The following is a 21,005-nucleotide window of genomic DNA, read 5'->3' as shown; positions in this document are numbered from 1 at the left end:
ATGAGTGTTAAAACAATCCCAAATGCTGCAAAATCACAACTACAATATGAAAAACCACAACAACAGACACAAAACAAGTGAATAAAGGTGCGCTGTGACAATAATGATAAGCAAAATCAATCAAAGCAGAGACAAAATAAAGAAAACTGACAACAAATCAAATGGTTGCTCAGGGGCCCAATTTCTTATGATCCGTCCATGCGTCAAAAAAGAGGTTAAACAGGTCAGGCGGTTGTTTGTTTTTTTTTTGAAACCAGAACCAGGTTAGCAGACTCACCCTACGCCTGGTCTTTCTGCCAAGCTAATCACAAACTAGTCAGACTCATTAACTAATCAACTAAACAAAGACACCATCACACAGCAGCAGCAGCATCTCTCCCTGCTGTGACGTGGGTTTGGTTCATGCGGTTTCAAAGTGATGCGACAGATTCCGGCCGAGTGTCTCCTGAGCAGCCCAGCACCCAGAGGAGAGGCTGTGTACCTGCCGCCCTCAGCACAGACCTGTGAACATCCCTCCGAACACCACAGAGTAATCAGATACTGGGTTAGGTCTAACAGGATTACAGCTGGATTTGTTTCCTAATAAAAGACTTGGCAGTTTGATCAGAGACCAGCTACAGGGGCAGCAGTTTCTTCTTCTATTTTCCACACAATTAGAACTATTCCATAATCCTGACAGTATCCACTATGCCAGTGAAACTATGCTTCCTTCCTCTTGAGCAAATACCACTCCAATATAAACTTCAAAAGCAGCCAGTCTTACTTGTTCGACAAACTCATTGACAATTCTGTGACGTGATCTGCAGGTGAATAAATTAATTTAAAAGGGAATTGACAATCTTGTCGGCCTCTCCACTTCCTTCTTTGCTCTCATGCTTCTACATCAAGTGTCAACATACTCACGGACACAGGCCGGGGTGCCTTTTTTATGTGTGTGGGCGTGGCCAATTGTGACTACCTGCAGGACGTATTGGAGAAGCACTTAATGAGAATCGGAGTCTATAGAAAATGACACATGCACAGTTGCTGCAGCATCATTTGTCTGCTAGATGTTGAAAATTGTCAATAGATACTATCAATACTTAACCCTTTGGCTGTGGTGACCAGACTCACGTCAGAAACCTATAGATCACCTGTGTGCGTTTTATCTATGAAACCAAATGTTCATTTCCCTGTAACTCAGCAACAGTGATTTCATATGGAGGTTTAATGGGTAAAACAAACATTACATTTCACTGCTAATACGTAACCCACAGATGACTGATAAGGGTCATTTCTGTTGTATTTCAATATTATAGTGCAATAAACCTCTCATGTTAGAGATAAGAAGCCTCACTATGGCAAATATGAGACAGTGTTTCAGATCTCCAAGCTAAGACCTCGACTTAAGAGGCCAACGACACAACATATGCCAGAGTCTCCTTCATGACTTACTTTTGATATCAGGACTAAGACCAGATTGAAGAATAGCTGATAAAATTAACAAGAACAAAGACCTGATGAAATGTGAAGACAGCTGCCTTGAATATAGTCAGAGAAATATAAGCCCTAGGAGACCAGCAGGTTTGTGCACTGGACCTGGAACAAGTGATTTCAGTTTTCATTTTTGCTTATAGAATTATAGTCAATCATTAATCTATTTGAAATGTGATTATTTTGCTGTCAGGTTTATGGCATTTAGACTGAACTGCACTGAAGTCATTATCCCAATTTATCGTCACTGTCTCTGAAATGCATTTTATGAAAACCTGCACATCCTAACCACGGCTATAACATTACAAATATGACCAGCCTCTCATCTTAGTCATCCTCTCAAACTTTAAGTAGGGCGAGAAGAAGCGGGAAGTGCCACGGGGATCTTTGCTGGCTAAGGTTTCAGCCAGGTGGCACAAGACTGAGCGGACGATGACGAACTTACCCAGAAGAACCCTGATGTACCCCATCAAAACACCTCAACCTGATTGCCTGCCCTCCCTAACTTTCATTCCTCATAACTGTGTCACTCCATTCAGCTCATCACTGCCAGGAACTAAAACATTTCCAACGCCACATATTTTCTTCCACTTACATCAAAGCTATCTGGGATTTAGTGTCTCACAAAGACACTTCAAACATGTGGACAGCAAGAGAGAGACCGATCCACCACCCCTGCGATTACTGGCCCGACCCACTGCAGCCATCCTCACTCTTAAAATGACTTCCCCAGATAAACTACCCAAATAAATACAGCAGATAAAAAAGTGAAAGTTTCCTCTTACAGGAACAAACGGTGCACATACTTTAGCTTTTTTATGTTAAAGGTTTGTGCTATCTCAACCTGTTCTTGGTCAGAGCGTCACCTCCTCAGTTGACATGATAAACCGATTAACTGCTTTAGTTCCACTATGATCTACGAATGCAATGATATTTCAGAATTAAAGCTAATCCAGGCGAGAACCCATGACTCTAAGATTGCTAAAGAACTTAAAGTTACTTTCATCAACTCTGGCGTCACTGTACACCAGCTTTAATCACAACCCACGTGGCTCTTTGAATTGCCTGGTGTGAAGAAAAGGTCTTTTCACTTACAATCAGTTAAAGGTGCATTACAAGATTTTCCAGACTGATAAGTGAAAATGGGGAAGGATGGAGTGTGTTTAGGTTATACCATCCTCTTCCATCCTCACTCTCTACCCCGTGTCGTCAAAGTATGGTCCGTAAATCAGATTAGCGAGGGTTATAAGAAGTGCTTATTGAATAGCAGCTAGTCATGGAGGAGCTCTGAGCAGCTACAAGTCAGTCTGGCCTCATTCTGAAAGTACACACAACAACTTCATCTGTGCGATAAGTTCCCGAACCTTTCGTCAACTCACTTTGATTCAAAAGTTTGATGCGATTCGACAGTTCCCATCATGACGTGACCTATCAACTTAAAAAACATTCATGACTAAACACACACACCCTGTACAAACATCAGCTATATGATAATAAATCACTAAACTGTTGACCTTACCGCGCTGTGCTGCTGTCATACTGCTGTAAGCCGAGACTCATTAGCTTCGGACTGGAGGCTGCCTTTTCTTAAGTTTGATGCAAGCAGGCACCTGTAGTTCACATCATAGCCTCAGGAAGCAGGATGGGAGGGGCACAGAGCAGTAAGAAGCAGTTTATAATACAAGTTTCTTTTGTGTGGCACTGGACCATCAAGTGACTAAAAGGAAACTCAGTAAAGAATCTTTAACCTGACAGTAAAGATCTACGTGTTTTGGTCCTGCACTCATGGTCACATGACGCTATTTAACATAGGCAGCCAGTAATTTGATGAAAGATGAATCCATCATATTGTGAAATCCTGCTCTGCCTGCTATCGGATCTCAAAGAAGAAGCTTGGAAATCCACAGTAACGGGTGAGGGCCAAAAACAACTCAAGCTTTCTGCTGGAAAGAAACAGACACGACTCACTGCCCTTATAAAGACAAAGGGTGAAAAGAGGGTGGGGGTGATATGTAACACAATCCTATACAGTACATACACACATCAGTTATACATGAACGGATACATCCGCTTAATGTGGGCTGGGGGCCAGTTCTAACACTACAGCTCTGAGGGGTCTGCTAGTCCAGCTCTTCACTGAGGCGCCACCACAGGGCTGCAGGGTATAACGGTCTCTCGCACCAGCGCTTCTCAGCCAGTTAAACATGACTCCTGCCAACACACTCACAGACACACAGAAAATGTGACCCGAGTCCCGAGTGGTTTCTTTTGAACGTAAGAGGTTGTTGATTAGCATGAGACGCACAAGACACAGCAGGTCAGACTGTTCTCAGATGCCCATCCTACGCCTGGAATCAAAACCTTGTGCCTTCTTTCTCCAGAAACCCCACAAACAAACACACACAACACACACTATACCATAGCGCTACTGAAAACTAAATATTTCTATTGTATGGGGCGATCAGCTGTCTAAGGTGACAGGCAAGTATTGTGTGTCAACACTTTTTAGTGGTTTAGTTTGGCTAAAGATCTCAGAAACACTGCAGTGGTTAAATGTTCACAATATGCAACAAGAAAACCGATCACTTTATTTAAAGTTTTAGTCATAAATGTTTTGCATGTAGCAAAGACAAAGAGTCTAATTATTCCATTTGCTTAGATTTTTTCAAAGCAAACAAATGTGCACTGACAAAGCTGACCTCCACACTCTCGTTGACCTCTATTCCCCCGTCGTTGTCGTCGTCCAGCTGTTTGTGGATGTGCCGCAGCGCCTCCAGACTGAAGCGGTCGGCCTCGCCCATACATGGTGGCATCACTATGAGACAGGGGTCTGTGAGAGACACAAAAAAAAAAAAAAAAAAAAAGAGAAAAACAATCAGGTCAGAGGTGAAAGGTCAGGAGTTAAACAGCAGCAAAGACACTTGTGTAGGGACAAAGTGTAAGCAAACGGTAGTTTTCAGGTGGATGCTGCGACACAAACAAAACATATGTTCTCCAAGGAGAACTCATGGTCTCCTGAGTCTACTCCTTACACATAGTCTGTGGTGACACGGCTCCACCAGGGGCCTGACCACACCCACTCTCCTGGCATTTATTAAAATGTGCCCATCTTCCTTGTAGGATGTGGAATAAAGACGAGTTTTGTCTGCATGTTTTCTCCTGCAACACCTTGATCTTCTTTTCCCTAATTAACATATAAAGTTGCTGATTTAAGCAGCTCCTTCTCCTTCTCTGTGGTGTATGAAGCCTCAGTCGAATAACCTGCTGGTCTGGACAATTTAGAGGCTCTTTTTTTTTTCAAAACAGCTGCTGCAATTTTTATTGCTTTTCTTCTCATGTACTTTTTCAGTCATACTCATTACAAATGATTCCCAAGGTGTGGAAACCAGCTCTGTTGCCTTTTGTTAAAAGGTGGCAATAAATAAATATTTGTCACATTTATGACAAACCAGCTGTAAGTAAAAAAAAAAAAACGCTCATGTTTTCTGCTGCAGCCACATGAAATTGTTTGCCGCCTTTACTGCCTGTGTAGTTTTCTTACTATTGACAGCTCTCTCATTTTAGTCTATGTGACCTCTCATACTTTATCACCTGCTTTTTAGTTTCATTTTTCTCAGTCTTATATTGTGCGGTTGTTAAAAGACAAGCTCCTGCAGCTGAAATGAACAGACAAATGAGCAGTTAAAGAATGATTCATAGGAAACTAATATTTTCTGGCAACACACAGTGCTCCTGCTGCTGTCATTCCTCTAGCGTCCCCCCGGCATCCTCCCCTTGTTTTTATTCAGTCCCCTCCTGTCCCACTGGGGATGTGAGCCCATTACTTCCAGCCTTGGAAGCGATGGACAGTTTCGTCTGGCCAGGTGCCAAACTGTCTCAGTGGAGCCGCAAAACACAAACACACACACACACACAATTACAGATCTAAACAATACACACAAGCAAACACAGTGGCTCACACAAGTACAGATACATGCAAGCTAATCAACACATTTTTTTAAGATTTAAGTTATAGTCTTAAATAGTCTTCCCTTTAGAAACTAGATACACAAGGACAGAAGACTTTCTCAAAGTTACAGAGGGTCATGGGAACTGTTCTGACAAGGCCTTTGTCCAGACCCAGAAAACAGTGATGCTCCCTGTTTCACATTAGACAACAACACACAAATAGACAACTACACAGAACCACATCTATCGGTAACAAGAAGTGTTATATCGGAGCACTTCTAGAGCTCACTGCTTAGCGTTACATCTCACTAACTTCCAGATTCCTACTTTTCCTTCCTTAAGAATTTCTGCCTGTTTTACAAATAACTTTCCTTGATCTCAACTACCTTAAAAAAAAGTTGCCACTCTTTTGACTGCATCTACATGAAGAATACTCATGAGCGTGTGTATCGTGTACAGTGGGCAACCATTTGGTATTTTCTGGGGGTATTTTGATGCGACATGTGTTCAATGAAACAAGACTTGACGTGTTAGTTATAGAACTGCGACTGGGCCATCTCCAGAAGAAGCAAAAGGAGCTGTTTGACTGGACGTGTGCCCGGACTAAGTTTGGATGAGAAGACACTGGGGAGGATGTCCGTGTCAAATGAGGAAAGCAGCTTTGGCAAAGGCCTGCAACCCGACTGAGCTATTGAATGGCAAATGTTAATGATACAGTACCGGAGGATGGAAAGGGATTATTAGTTTTTATGGAAACACATACAGATCATTGGCTGGAGCAAGTGAATCCCTGATGCCTGTCAAATGTTCACCTGTTAGCACAAGGCTGCAGAGCTCTGAACAAAATATTTGTGCGATAACAAAATCACCAGCTAGTTCCTGGTATGACAGCATGCAAACACTGGCCCGTCTGACCTCGACCACACCGCCTGCTGTATAAGTGCACGTACCGTAATTTCTCTAAACACTGCGCACTTCAACAACAGGAACAAACCAAACAACAAACTTACAAAAAAAAACCCCTTCAAGTTTTCATCCATCCTCCTCCAAGATGATGACAATAGATGAAAAAGTATATCTACTACCAACAGGAAGCACTATCAACAAAATAAAAGTCCTTCAGATTAACCTCATTTCAGCAGGGTCCATCTGTGTCTTGTCAAAAAGCACAACTTACATAATACATTTGCTTAGCTTGCCAGGGCAGTTCACAAAGCTTGTTATTTGCATAGCATGCATACCTATTGAGATGTTTGGTTATTTAAAACAGCCACAAACTCAAATACTTTACTTGTGTTTTACATACACACAAAGGGCTGCAGAGTCCAAGTTTAATTTTAGTCTCTATTTTTGCACAGACGTCAGACTTAACAGCAGACTTCCACAAACAACTTTCTTTTTTTTTTTTTTTTTTTTAAATTGTGGGTTATTTCTATACTTGTGACCTAATTAATTCTACGTGTGTGCAGAGCCCTTCATGACTTATCTTTTGAAGCTCAAACTGGAAAAGACAATTCTGAGATAAGACGACAGAAATAAAAAAATAAAGCTGTCATTTTCTGACAGTATTTAGACGAGGACACCTGGTGTTAAATCCAGAAATATGACAGACTGAGCCTTTCTGTCCCATGTGTCCTACTTTTGAGTATGTTTAGGGACAGTTGTGAGCACTACAGTGAGGAACCACGTGACAGGAAGTGGCCGCCAGTGACCCTGAGCGTTCCAGGGGGACGCTCACAAAATCACAACAGCACGAAGAAGCCGTCCCGAAAGATGACAAAATTGGAAAGCACTGGGTTATTTTTAACCTATCAGGCTCCCAGTTGTCAGGATGTAAAAGCTCAACAATGGCAGAGGTCTCCCTTGCTCAAACAAACACGCAGATGTTAAGCACACACACGCAGCAGGCAAACACAAGCGCTGGAAAGTAAAGTAATTCACTTTGCTGTAACTCACAAATGCGTGCAAGCTGTCACGAGGGACTTCAAAAGAATCTGATAACAAAAGCCTTTATCTGTCAGCTCCTTCCATGAAAGTGAATCCCAACTCTTCAAAATATGTTTGTGCAGTATTTGTATGTCGTTAAGACGCTTTTGTCTTTATTTTTACAAAAAACATCCGAGCAGGTGACAAGAGAAGCAGGCAGTAAGGAGCATGTGGAGTCCAATATTATTTGGGGACTTCCTTCATCCTGGTCCTTTGTGATATGTGGCCATCATGTTTATACAATCATGCTCACTAGCCTTACTGCATATTGGCTGTGTGTTAGTCTCCAAAAAATGTTTGAGAAAGTAAAGGCTACTGTCGCCAGCTGTTTTACGAAACACTCTGCACGTTGCCCTTTTTTTTTTTAAAAATTAAACTTTTTTGTGTCCTATTTTGATGTGCATTTATTTAGTGGAACGTGGTATCAACAAAACAGGACCTGATGGGTTTGACATGCAGCTCTGGAGGCTGAACTGGCTGAACTGGCCTTCTTTAACACCAAATGCTCACGATTTCTCTGTCTTCATCTATTTCCTGCTCAGATACATTATGACACAAACATACTGTCTCAGGCCAAAGCACACAAGGTGCTGAATGGCAGTACAAGTGGCAGCAGACGCAATGAGATGACAGAACGAGCCAGTGAATATGCCACATTCAAAAACAATCCACAATTCATATTTCACTTTTCAGACAATAACCACATCTCTGATTATCTCAGACACAGGCTGCTAGTAACCAGCTGGGGTCAAAGAGGATTTGTCTCTCTGGTGGATACCTAATTAGCCAGGGCTTCCCTCGAAGAATCAATTAAACCTTTCCAGGATTGCAGGAAAGCACCTGACCTTCACATTTAATGTAATAGAAACTGAAAAACAGGATGCCAGATAAAAGTCCAAGACAATGGAAAAAAAATCCTATGTGAATGTGTGATTACCCAGAGCTTTGACCTGTCCAGGCCAGACAGAGGTCAAAGTCAGCAATAAAACAACATCCCCAAAGCTGCCCTGGACTCCTCCCCTCTAATTATTCACTACATGACCCTGCTGCAAACTACACCACCTACAAGACAAGTTCAGGAGACTTCCTGAGTAAATGTCACCTAGCTCTCCAGCCATCCTCTACAGCGAAGTGCAGCCACAGTGTGTGTCTCTCTCCATACAGTGTGTTACCACAGTATATCAGCCATAGAGGTTTATTAGCTCCACTGCTATCAGCTTTCATGCATTTACAATTTAGGTATTAACCATTCGGATGATAGCGAGATATTACCTGTGCTCTTATGGGGGGGGGGGGGTCTCACACATCTTATTAATTCATTAACAGAAAATCTTAAACAAACAGCGTTCGATGCAGGTCAGATGCTCCAAATTGTGTGAAAATGGTGGGAGGGGGAGGAATTTGATGTACCAGACTTGCCCCTTGTAACCAGTGTCCATATGGCAGTGTCATAACTCAAGCTGACGGGTCAGTATTAAAGGCAAGTAAATAAAGCTTCTGGAGAGTCTACCATTTCAGCTCATCAGCAGCCATTAATAAGACACAAATATCATTAGCTGCCTACAAATGCCACCAGCTAGTACAGATATTCAGAGGGAGAAGTGGTCAGTTCAAGAGAAGGAAACAAGATACAGAAATGTTTTTATGTTACTCTCAGTTTGCACAAGCTGTTAAAATGGACACATCACAAGCAGACATTTCAAAAGCGACCTCTTTCACCTTGGTTTAAGAGAGATAACTTGTAAAAAAGCCCAGTGTGGCTTTAATAGTACCAGCCAGCAGGAGGGAAAGAGATGACAGACGAGACCAAAATCTAAATTAAATAAACTGTTTCTTTGTCTTGATGTCGCTGCAAACTAAAAGCTGATTTTATTTGCCAAGGATGAGGTTTTTATTATGCTTGACCTGCTGGTGAGCTGTCAGGTGAGCTTTGTAACTGCCCAGGGTGCCCGAGGGCAACACAGAAAAATGTGCCACTGCAAAACACAAACACATAATTATCCCATTAGCCACATGGGAGTCAAAACATTTTTAAACCACATTCATCGATAAACAGGAGTCACCCACACAAACGCACGACTACACTTCCAGCCCAACATGTTTCAACTAAAGTCTGATTCACTCTGAACTGGTTTATCTTTTTGTTTGTAATAAGCAATGGGAACAATAGGTTATGCAAACGCTGCAGTGGAGCTGGATTAGCTCAGGCATTGGCAGTTAAGGAAAGAAACTAGGGGGTGACTGCAGCGCTTCAAGGTCTGACTGTTTTGAGTACACTGAAGTTACTCTGTGGAGTTTCTAGCCACTAATATCAGAACCTTGTCTTATTTTAAAGAAATAGACACTGGCTGTAAATAAAAACTTTTTCTAAAAAAGCAGAAATACTGAACAGAAAAAGGTCACATACTCCCTTTGTCTTTGAGGCAACAGGGAGCTCTGTGTCTTTACACGAAACAAGGATATACCTTTCCCATCTGATCCACCTTAACAGGCAGCAGTAATCTTCTGCTTAGGCCAAAAAAGAGGCAAATAAAGGGAGGGCTAGAGCAAAACGTGTAGAGGCCTCACCAAGCCTGATCTAAAAACTTCCAGAAAAGGAGAAGCTCCATGTGCCTGTGCGTCCCTGGAATGTTTCAGTAACAGCCCGAACACGAGACCTGTGATGTAGGCGGCCGGTCAGAAGAAGAAAAGCAAGAGGACAGAATGAAAAGACATGAAGAGGCCAGGCACTCATTTAATTAGCTGGCTCAGCCTCCGTCATGCTCTTTGGATATAAGGTTAATGGATTGTATGTCTATAAACCACGAGGCAGAAAAAGCAGGCGGCTGGACCGAGGAAGAGATCAGATTCTTGGCTTCAGTTAACAATGAATAATGAAAAGCTTGAGAACTCAACATGCATGTCAAAAAGGATCTGGTGTTCAGTATACAGAAGATACATATTGTACAACCCCAGCTGGGACTAAGTGTTCCTTGTCTATTACATGATCTCAAGGAAGGAAACAGAGGGTTAAGACCTTCCCACTAAATGTCTGAGAAGTTATTACGTGCAGTTTTGCCAAAACAGATCAACATTATTATTTGTTATTTCTGTCTCTGAAATATGAAGCATCGCATTACAAGTGCAGTGACATAAACGAGGCCTGAGGTGTTCAAAATAAGCAGGTACAGGATACCTGCTTTCTGTTCAGTGGGCAACAATACACACTTCTTTTTTCATTTTTGAAAAGTAGCACTAATAGTTTTGGACACTTCCGTCACAGCATTTAGAGGGGGACTGTCTCGCCTAATGATTTGTAGCTGACAGCAAGCAGAAGGTTCAACTCTGCCAGCTTCCTGTGCAGGTCTCTTACCTTCCCTGCCTGACACGATTCTCATGTTTTTCTGAAGGCTGGAACATAAGCTAAGAATAAGTGACACACTTCATGCCACAGCAGAGTAACTCAAGATACATGTCAATTTGAAAAAAGGAAACAGCTGAGTTTGTCCATGTGATGCAATAACCAGAAGATATACAGTAGCAACACAAAGATAAAATGTCAGTGACATGATACATTTCTTACAGGCAATAAAGTACTTCTGAAGGTTACCAAGAGCCTGCAGTGCATAAGCTACTGACTGTGATGTGAAACAGAGCAGAAACACATCAGCAGAATGAAGACAGCAGGCCTAAGTGTTTAATGCTGGGTCTTTAACCCATTTGCTACTGAACACGCAGGATGACAGTTGTTCTGTGGATGTGTAACATAAACTGGGTCCAATCAGGACCAGATCAAGAGAAAGCCAAGAGGCATGGTACTAAGGAGTCAATCACATTACACACTGTTCTTTCACCCGATATTAATACAATAATATTGACAGTACCAGCTTTAAAACACTGCTCTCACACAGGGATGGATCCTTATCTGCCTTTCCTCTGTGTTTCTTCATTTATTACATCTGCACCTGAGTTATATTTGGACTCCACTTGTAAATTAGTTCTTTATGAGCACTGTACAGAACTTAACGCTGGTCGAGACGGACTTGAGAGGGAAGAGCATACCAAAGAAATCCACACCGCTCTTTGCCCCTCTTGCCCAGACCACCACATCACGTGCCTTCTGCCAAGGGAAAGTCCCTGAAATCAGAGGGGACTGCTCCTCAGCTCCTAAACCTAACTTTATATCCCACCATACATACTGTAGATAAGTTTACCTGAATTTGAATAAAGAATCGAATGCCTGTTGCTACAAAGTGAACTCTGGTTATCTCTCTACAGTCATTTATAAATAGAGGAGATGACATGCAGAGCACCATAAGTGACCTCTTGGAAAATAAAGGAGATTGTTAGGGTGACGACTATTATCACAGCAGCATCCAACTGTCATTAGAGGAGGAGGCTGTGAGCCCTATCAGCCTTTCTTTGTGCAGAGCTGAAACAGTGAACTCACATTAAAGATTCCTACATTTAAAAGGCTAAAAAAAAATTAAGTACAAAATATTCAAATCAACTTAACAACTTATCATTTAGCAACTTAACACAACAAACAATTCAACTTCAAAAAATGTCCTTCAAGAATGACTGTCAATAAAAAAAAATAGTTCAATTTTCTCAGTCTACAGAACCATTAAAAACCATTTCGGTGCTTTTTGTACCTGACTACTTTCAACTTACTGAGAACAGGCAAAATAGAGGAAGAAAGAAAGAAATAAGGAACTTGCAGTGTTTTTTCTACACCAACATTTGCATGTACATTAGTATATGTTTCTATTTTTTCTGCATATTGCCATGTAGTGCTGCTTGCAAGTATCGTCATGAAGGGTTTTAGCCAGGAGCCTGTGCATGGCCAGTTGGGGATCAACACCTTAAAGTGTGGGTGGCAGGACAACAATAGCCCTCTGTGGGCTGGCTGAGGGCAGACAGTTACTACTAGGCCACACTGCACAGCTGAGTACAGTGACCTACATCTCTTACTGAGGCACTGTCTGCATGAGTGAATCAGCTTACTGACCGCAAGTGTTGTCTGCTTATGAATGAATTATCTCAAACACACTGGTGTGTGCATTAGAGATTCAAGAATGTAAAACAAGGATTTGTTTGAGTCCAACTTTTAAATTATCTGACTGATATAATGGGAAAAAGTGGGACTTTCCTCTAGTCTCTGCTATTTGCTACGACTGGTGACTATGGCTATAGTGGAGTAAACCACTACATAACCCCATAACCTCCCTGGTGGTCCCAGCTAAAAGACTAGCACTGACAGATCTCAGCTGTCAGTACAGGGTCAGCCATAACCACAACATAGAGCTTGATGTACAGTGGCTTCATAAATACATTGGAGGGATCGGTCTGTTTGGTGACGGGCATCACTAGGTTGGATCACAACCCTAAAGCCCCAGACTGAGACGGACGACAGCTGTCCACTTTTGAGGAAGCTGACTGGACAACAGAGGAGCATCAGTGTGGTGACACAAGAGCTTTTCATTAGAGCTTATGACTGTACCCGTATTCTCTACTGACATTAAAGCAGTATTCATTTATTGTTTGGCCACTGAAACTATAAACTCAAAACTGACATCCAGCATTATTAACTTCAAACAGCGGTGATGGGGGACATGCCTATATATGTATGGATCTATATTCATAATAGTCCAGGGGTTCAAGGGCCATAGCTCTGCTTATCTATCCCTACACTACCCACTGCTGATTACACCTGGACCATGTATCCATTTTAATTATATAAAAATAATTGTTAGGTCAGCTTTAAATCTGAAATATAACTTATATGATATTATGAAGTTGTGGTAGGACAGATATTTTAACAGTCACTTATTTTCCCATCCAGCAAACACAGAACAACAATATAATTCCTTTGGATTTGTGTGGCTATCCACCTACTCACACCCTCCTTTGGTTCAGGATCCAGCTCCCAAGGGAGTCGTTCTCTCTTTTTTTTTTTATCTGCTAAATGCTCCTCTATTCTCACCATGCTTCCCCTGCTCTATCTGCTAGTGCTTGACTGATAGCAGAGGGTAAAATATCTGACAATTTTTAGCTGAAAAGTTAGCTGCCTGCTACAGCTAGAAATAACTTTGATGAGAGCGGAGTGAAACATTTAGGTTGTGGGCTGTGAAACCAAAACAATGAGCTGAAAGATGCTAAACCACTGGAGCATTTGACCATCTCTTGCACATTCCATTTAACAATGTGATCCACTGTTAATATAAAATACTGATTAATGCAGCTTTAAGTAATGAATCAGCACTTCCTGTCTTAAAGATGTTAGCGTTTCTGTTTTTTTTTTTTAAGAGGTTTGTAAGTTTAGTAAGTCTGACTTCTGAAGCACAAAGTCGTGCTTTTTAGTGTTTATTTTTGGCTCATGAAGAACCCTTCAGAACACACTGTTCTAGTCAGGGAAAGGAAATGACTGCGCCTGTTGAGCTGTATGCCACAGCACCAGGACGTTATGGCTCGTTCCACATTAACACCAGCAGTATTAGGCCCCAGAGCAAACCCAAAATTCACTGTAAGCCTGCTTCACTGCATTTGAGTCTGTGTAATTTTAACAGCAATCTCAGCATCTATGGGTTAAGCTCATGCTACAGTACATGAGGACCCAGTATCTGAGACAACTATCACCCAGCGAGCACATCACTAGAGAACTGGATGTTCTTGCAGCTGTGTTTGTTGAAATGCCAAACAAGCTAAATACACAACACCATTAAAACAGGACAAGACCACATTCACAATGCTACTCAAATGACTCCTTTACAAACACTTTCCCTTTATAAGCATGTTCAGCTGACTGTAAAAACATTCTCCTATTTCCCTGTTACAGGTGTACTGAGATGATTTATGGTTTCTATTCTTTAAAAGTGGGCCCATGTTTTAAAACAATGCACCACAGCCTATGCAGGCAGATTTACAATGAGGCAGGGACTCTACGCAGCTGAAAAGGCCAACTGTGAGGAGCAAGTTTTTTTTTTTTTTGGCAAGAAGAAGGACCTGAGAGATTTGAGTTTCTTCAACTCAGACAAACTGTGAAATGAGTTTAGCACCAACACAAAACAACACTGACTTTCAGTTCCAATCATGTCTTGCTGCTTATGTATCACCAAAATCCGTCATGATTCCTACACCTGATTCATCTTTGTTTTTCTCTCACAGATAAAGGAAGATCCCAGGAGACCACAATCAGCCAGACTAACCCTTTTTTCATTTTAAAGTTCCATATTTTTTCTAGGCTGGTTGATGCTCAGTGTGATGACAGCAGGTTACATTTAGCTTTTGAATGATATTCTGTCACAACAACTAATATGACATGGTAAACTACCCAGGGGTGTATGGTTAAATAAAATTAGCCATAAAATTTAACATTAGACATAATGATGCTGATATATATATAAAATGCTTATGTAACAACTTGCACCCTTCATCATTTCCAATATCATCCCCCGTTTTATTTCTAAAACTATATTCCAGCTGCTCTTCTGGTCTGTCCGGGTCTTTGAAGATCATAAATCAGAAGCAGCCTGACCCACCAAATGTTAAACGTGCTCCCCTACAGAATAACCCCCTGACTGCTCACAGCATGTTAAATGGCAGCTTTGAACCCTAAAATGCTTCAGTGATAACAGCCACAAGTCTTCAGGCACAAAATTCCTTCATTACTACTGAATGTTTGGTGCAGTAACAGGCAAAAAGTGAGGTACGTGTTTGTGTATGCCAGTAATTCACAAAGACGAGCCTCACTTGGCGAGGTAAGCTATGTGTTGGCACAGATGTACACTATTATATGATATGTTTAAGGCCATACAATCCATCTTTTAATGGCCACTGAGGATAATGCTAAATGCTGCTGACTACTGCAAAGATGCTAAACCACTGTGATAGCAGCACACGTAGAAGATGAAGTCGGTAAACTAACTCTGTAATGCTATGCAGCAAAATTTACCTAAAGTTAGTTAACATTGGCCCTCATAAGCACGTTGCTATGCCAGCTGTAGTAGTAAAGTTACAAAGGCTCTTTTTAAAGCTGACCTGCTTTAAAGACATTTGTGAAAATGATACCACACTTTCAGAGCCTGCTTAAAGAAATACACTGAGAAAATTCAAGATTCACTTAGGCAGCTGGTAATCTATACAGGAAACAATTTGGAGTTACTGTACACACACACACTTTGGAGTTACTGTACACACACACACACACACACACACACACACACACACACACACACACACACACACACACACACACACACACACACACACACACACACACACACACACACACACACACACACACACACACACTTCTTCAACTGATGCCAAGACCAGTTAAAAGGCAGCTGATCTTTCCAAGGGGCTGGCTGGGACATAGGTAACACTACGGTCATGTTTACTGACACTATATCAAGTCACAACTGTCTCCGGATCCACTACACCTCATTGTTAGCTCAGGGAGAAGACTGACATCGTCTGCCGGCCCATTTTACACTGTCGTGCTCATTCTGTGGAAAAGGGCAAATGTGCGTTTGCTTTTTTAATCAATACACTGTATATCCCCGGTTTATTTTCAGGGGCTGCTTAACACTTGTAAACAGTCACTCATGAATGTTTAACAGTTGTCGGGAATCAAGGTTTATTAGTTTCCCCCACAGGGGTGGATGTCTTAGATGAACATAAACACAAAGATGAGACTATAGGCTTCAATTTACAAGGCTTTGTTGTGTGTGTGTGTGTGTGCGTGTGTGTTCAGTTACAGGGAGTAAATGTGTTCTCTTTGTGTCTTCAGTAAACACAGAGCTCACAAAGCCTTTGTGCAAACAGGCAAAAGTGTAAAGGGGTCAAAGAAGCACGAACCTGAACTAAACATTTTAAGTGTGCCTCAGTTGAATTTTGCTTGCAGTGGTTCTAGATATGAATGTTAATATTTGCATTGATAACAGCTATTTTGTCTCATCCCTGTATATCCCTATATGCCTGCAAGGGAGAGTGAGCAAGACAAAGAAACAAACAAACAAAGGGACATTTAAAAGGAGCTTGTAGCACATATTTGCATTTTTGCAAAGATTTAGATGAGATGATACCACTGCTACACCTATTCGCCCATGGTCAGGTTAAAGGTTAGTATTTAGACAAGAAATATGGGATTTGGGATGTTAGCGCAGCTTTATGGAGCACAGTCGACAGCAGACTCATAAACCTTCAACTGCTCAAAAAGAAAACGCAAATAACTCCATCCCAGTGTGTCAAAGCACATTAGCAAGAACGTAAATATGACTATTTATACGAATTTCCTGATTCCCTAAGTGTTTTCTGACCTTTGTCTATCAGTTTATAGTCACCTTCAATTACAGTCTATAATAGTACCAGGAATTAAGGTAATCTGCTTCCACCACAAAAGGAGAAAGAAATGTTAAGGAAGGCGAGATGACATTACTCAAATACCAGAAAATATCGGATTCAACGACTCAAACAATAAAGTTGTGAGCCCTAATATTTTTTGAATGACTCTACTGGTCACACACTAAATATATAAGTGTACATACCCCTAGACTAAATTACTGCAATATAAGTTAATGTGTGTAAACACACAGAACTATAGATTTACACACAATCTGTTGTATTTTATCTGCTTATGTATTTAGTTGTTCCAATGTAAAATCTAAAAGCAGCTGCGAATTAGCTTCAACTAGATGTTTTATAATATCTGTCACAGAACTTCCAACAAGGTGATGTCCCCGCTAAATAATCAAACAAGTGAAATGACATAACTAGTGGTTATTACACAATTTCCTCCACCAGGCATGGGTCATTATTAAATTCAATAAACATCTGCTATGTATAAAAGCCAAAAAATGAACAACCAATTACCACAGATGCAAATAGATGGAAATCCTCCTCTTATTAGGTTATGTCAATATGTCATCTGTGGCCTCCTGCCAATGGTTAGCATGCCTCTAAAACATCTACCAGTGTAAACATTAAAGCTTCTTTCATTACAAGGGAGCTGTCATCCTGTAAAAAGCATTAATGTGATCCTTCCTACTGTGCTGCACATGTATGTGAGGATGCATTTAACATGTAAAGATATGTGTTAGGCAGAATTGGTGTTTTAGACAGATAGAGAGCTTCATTACAGTAAATACTCTGGTCTCCAGTGAGGACGCATCCTGCATTCCTGTCATGTCATGCATTCCTCAGCAATGTACAGAGGGAGAGAGGAGGGAAAACGTAAAAACGCATCACTTTGCATTATGCCCCCTGCGCAGGGCTTTCCTCGGCTTTCCCCGAGAAAAGCCACTGGGAACAATGAGGAGCAGGGGGGGAGAGCCTGGCAACACTGTACATGCGTAAATAACATGAAGACACTTGTAAACGACACTTGCTTACCTGTGGTGGCCACATTTGCAGCATCAGACGAGTGGCTGTGTAGATCATTCGAGTAAGTGCACTCCAAGCCCAGTACCGCATAGATGACGAGTCCACGTAGCAATACATCCACTGCCTTGTGGATGCAAGTCATTGTGGAAATAAGGTGAAAATCCACTAATTCGTATCCGTGCGCTTGGGAACGGGGATGGAGACTTAAAGCACAGGGGAAATCCCGACAAATATATATATATATATAAATATATATATATATATATATATGTGTGTGTGTGTGTGTGTGTCGGGTTTCAGGCTGGACAACAGAGCAATAATCAGCCGAATGTGCAAAAAATAAAAAATAATCAGTCTCCTTGAGGAGAAGAGACAACAATAGTGGTGTCAGGGGGAAAGAAAAAAAAGACCTGGAAAATGCACCAACTTGAGAGAAAACCCCGCAGCGGACTAACAGCTAAGGGCAGCAGTCATTGCTGTCACCAAACCTTAAGGGAGAGGGGGAAATGCCCACAAAATAACAGCTCATCGTGGGTCAAAGACACGCGAGACTAGTCCCCCAGAAAACCCCCCTTTAAAAACACTAATAGCTGCTAATGCGTTTCTGAGGGGAGACTGCTGAGAGCCAGCCCCCCATGTCTCATTTTACCAAACTAGCTTGTACAAAGACCGTGTGGTGAATACTAATTGTCAGGGAGGAAAAACACATGCAGCCTATCTGAAGGAATCCCCTGCCCAAAACAAAAACAGACCCACAAAAAAGAGACAGTAGCTTCCCCACCGCCGATATCCGTGAGAGACCAAGACCATCAGGTGCTGGGTGAAATCCTTACGTGGGCCTGTGAGTTGGAAGAAAACAGTCTCTGTACTTCCACGTACAGTACACAAACACCGGGGACAGCTTCGGCATACTGGGCTCGCAGTGTCTTAAAGGTCCGCCTCTTCATGCGAAAGTAGCAAATCCCTCTGCATCAAAATGTACCCAGGTCTTCTTCCTCCTAATCCGTGTCCGACCTGGACCGACCGCTCACGACATCCGCCTCCTTGCAAAATGAAGTTTTTAAGTCAGCTTGTCGCGGCTCGCTGTGATACTGGATCCTCCTGTCGAGGCGACCAGCTGCTCGCCGGCTGATGCGGGGAAGGGAAGCCGAGCGGGGCGGAAGTCCGTATGCAAAATGGGCTGGCACCGGGAGGCAGGACTGGGCTTTAATCCGGCCCCGGCTGCAGCTGCGTGTAGGACACCGCCGGAGGTGTTTATGTTTTGACATAAACTCACTGGGACATCACTTCCCACCGACCCATGCGGTGGAAATGGACAACAAGCTGTTTGGGCTGTTTGTTTTCTTTTTGGATGAAGCGGGACTTGTGTAAGACACTTGAACCGGAGCCAGAGCGGAGGCGTTCACTGCAGAAAGTTCGCGTTTTTCCTGCCCTGGTGGAGGAGGAGGAGGAGGAGGAGGAGGAGGAGGAGGAGGAGGATACCTGCTTCATTGTTCTCTACTTGGCCACTCCGGGCCATCCCAAGTTTTCCTCCCGCCTGAGCGCACTCATTGGCTGGACTGTCCCAACATGGCAGAGCCTGATTGGTCGGCTCCAATACCTGAGCGCGGGAAATACATTAAAGGACAATACCGCTATTTTTTCGTACAAATCTTCTTGAATAAATTCTGCGCTGGAAGAAGTGCGCAGATACTTCACTAAAGTAAAAGTAAACGTGTAGAGATACTCCGATAAAAGTACAAATCCTACATACCTAAGTACAAAATCAAAATATAATTCAAGTACCAAAAGTAAAGGTACTCTTTATTTTTGGACTCAAAATATTCATACGTTGTTGTATAGAGGTAAGAAGTGGAGCCAACTTTAAATACCTTATACTGTATGCTTATAATTTGAAGTACTAGCTTATGAATTTTCCAGTTGGGAATCAAAATTATCTGATTCTGTAAAGTTATAAACTAGTGGAGTAAAAAAAAAAAGCTTTTTTCTCTAAAATGTAGTAAAGTCACATTATGAAGTGGCAGGAAGTGAAAATACTGAAGTAGAGACACCTTAAAATAATACTTAAGTACATGTACTTAGGCTATTTCCACAACAGCATTTGTTACCATTTATTTTAGGGCAGTTCAGAGGAATACTGAAACACTTCTGTGCCGCTTGGTAAATGTTAGGGCCATCCCATGCAAATTCACTTCAGGGTAATTTAAATATTAGGCTGTTTGCTTATTTATGTTAAAAAAAACAGTAGGTTTTCATGTCAAGGCCTAGACAGAAGATTTCTGCTTCTTAGACACAAATATCCAACTGCTCAAATCAAGTTGTTGTGTAAGGAAAGCAAGACAAAAGAATTAGAAAATACTGTTATGGAAATGTTTTCTCTAAAAAGCCTGCCTTCACAGACCCTGTATAAACATTAACATTGATTAAATTAACAACAAATCAATACCAGCTGGATAAAAACTGATGTAAATAGATGGAAATCCTCTTCTCATTAGGTTATGTCAATAGCATAGTTTCCAAGAGGGTTTACCTGTGGCCTCCTGGCAAAGATTACCACATTTGAAAACACCTGCCAGACAACAGTATTGATTAAAACAGCATCTGTTCCAAGAAATGGACCAGGAAAGAGAGAAGCTGTTGAGTCATTTTGTCCCCCTAGAATGAGAACATGAAGCCAAAATATCAAACATGTTGCTGTGCAGACACTTGTTAAGGCCACTGTACTTGATATGGCTCTCACAGTGAAATCTTTCACCGAGGGCCACCCTCAGAGCGCTGATGGACAAGAATGCACAGAGCAGGTTAACAGTTATCTCAAGAGAAACGGACTTGTGGGGTGCAAAGGAGGTGCACTACTGATAAAAGAATCAGCCGTGGGAGCCCTACTAAACAGGTGGTGGATGTAGTGGGAACCAGAAGAGAGAGAGACGAAAGAGAAGAACAGCATAATTCGATACGAGCCCACAGAGGGGGCAGCAGGGAGGAAGGCAGCCAACAACAAGGGAGAAATAGAGCAGATGCTACATGTAGGAGGAGGGCTGAAGGAGGCAGGCAGACAGTCAAGTCCCTGAGTGCTGCTACCTGTCACTTACCCATCATGCTTTCTCTAGAAATGCCTATGGTGAGCTTCCAGAGTACAGTACGCCCTGTCCAAATACAGTATTTACCCTGTCACACAAACCAAGACAAGTATTCAATTAAAGACAGATCAGGCAGCAAAGTATTGGGGCAAG

General features: G+C 41.9%; 1 protein-coding gene across 3 annotated transcripts in view; it reads right to left on the bottom strand.

Annotated features, from left to right (window-relative positions):
• Nucleotides 1–20,940, bottom strand: part of stim2b (stromal interaction molecule 2b) — a 44,317-nt gene extending 23,377 nt beyond the window's left edge. Inside the window, exons 1-2 of one of the 3 annotated variants that reach the window (XM_026329919.1) lie at nucleotides 20,865–20,940; nucleotides 4,173–4,303 (exon numbers count right to left, since the gene is read on the bottom strand). In XM_026329919.1, coding sequence (XP_026185704.1) covers nucleotides 4,173–4,303; nucleotides 20,865–20,871 — 138 coding nt within the window. In that variant the 5' untranslated portion in view covers nucleotides 20,872–20,940. Of the gene's footprint in view, nucleotides 1–2,992; nucleotides 3,155–4,172; nucleotides 4,304–17,781; nucleotides 19,204–20,864 lie in introns of those variants that run through there. The other 2 variants (XM_026329908.2, XM_026329928.2) reach the window with 2 other exon arrangements.
• Between the last annotated feature and the right edge of the window lie 65 nt (nucleotides 20,941–21,005).

Source organism: Mastacembelus armatus, chromosome 18, assembly GCF_900324485.2.
Source record: "Mastacembelus armatus chromosome 18, fMasArm1.2, whole genome shotgun sequence".
NCBI lineage: Eukaryota > Metazoa > Chordata > Actinopteri > Synbranchiformes > Mastacembelidae > Mastacembelus > Mastacembelus armatus.
Note: the sequence above shows the minus strand (reverse complement) of the source record. Positions and strands in the feature narration are given on the sequence as shown.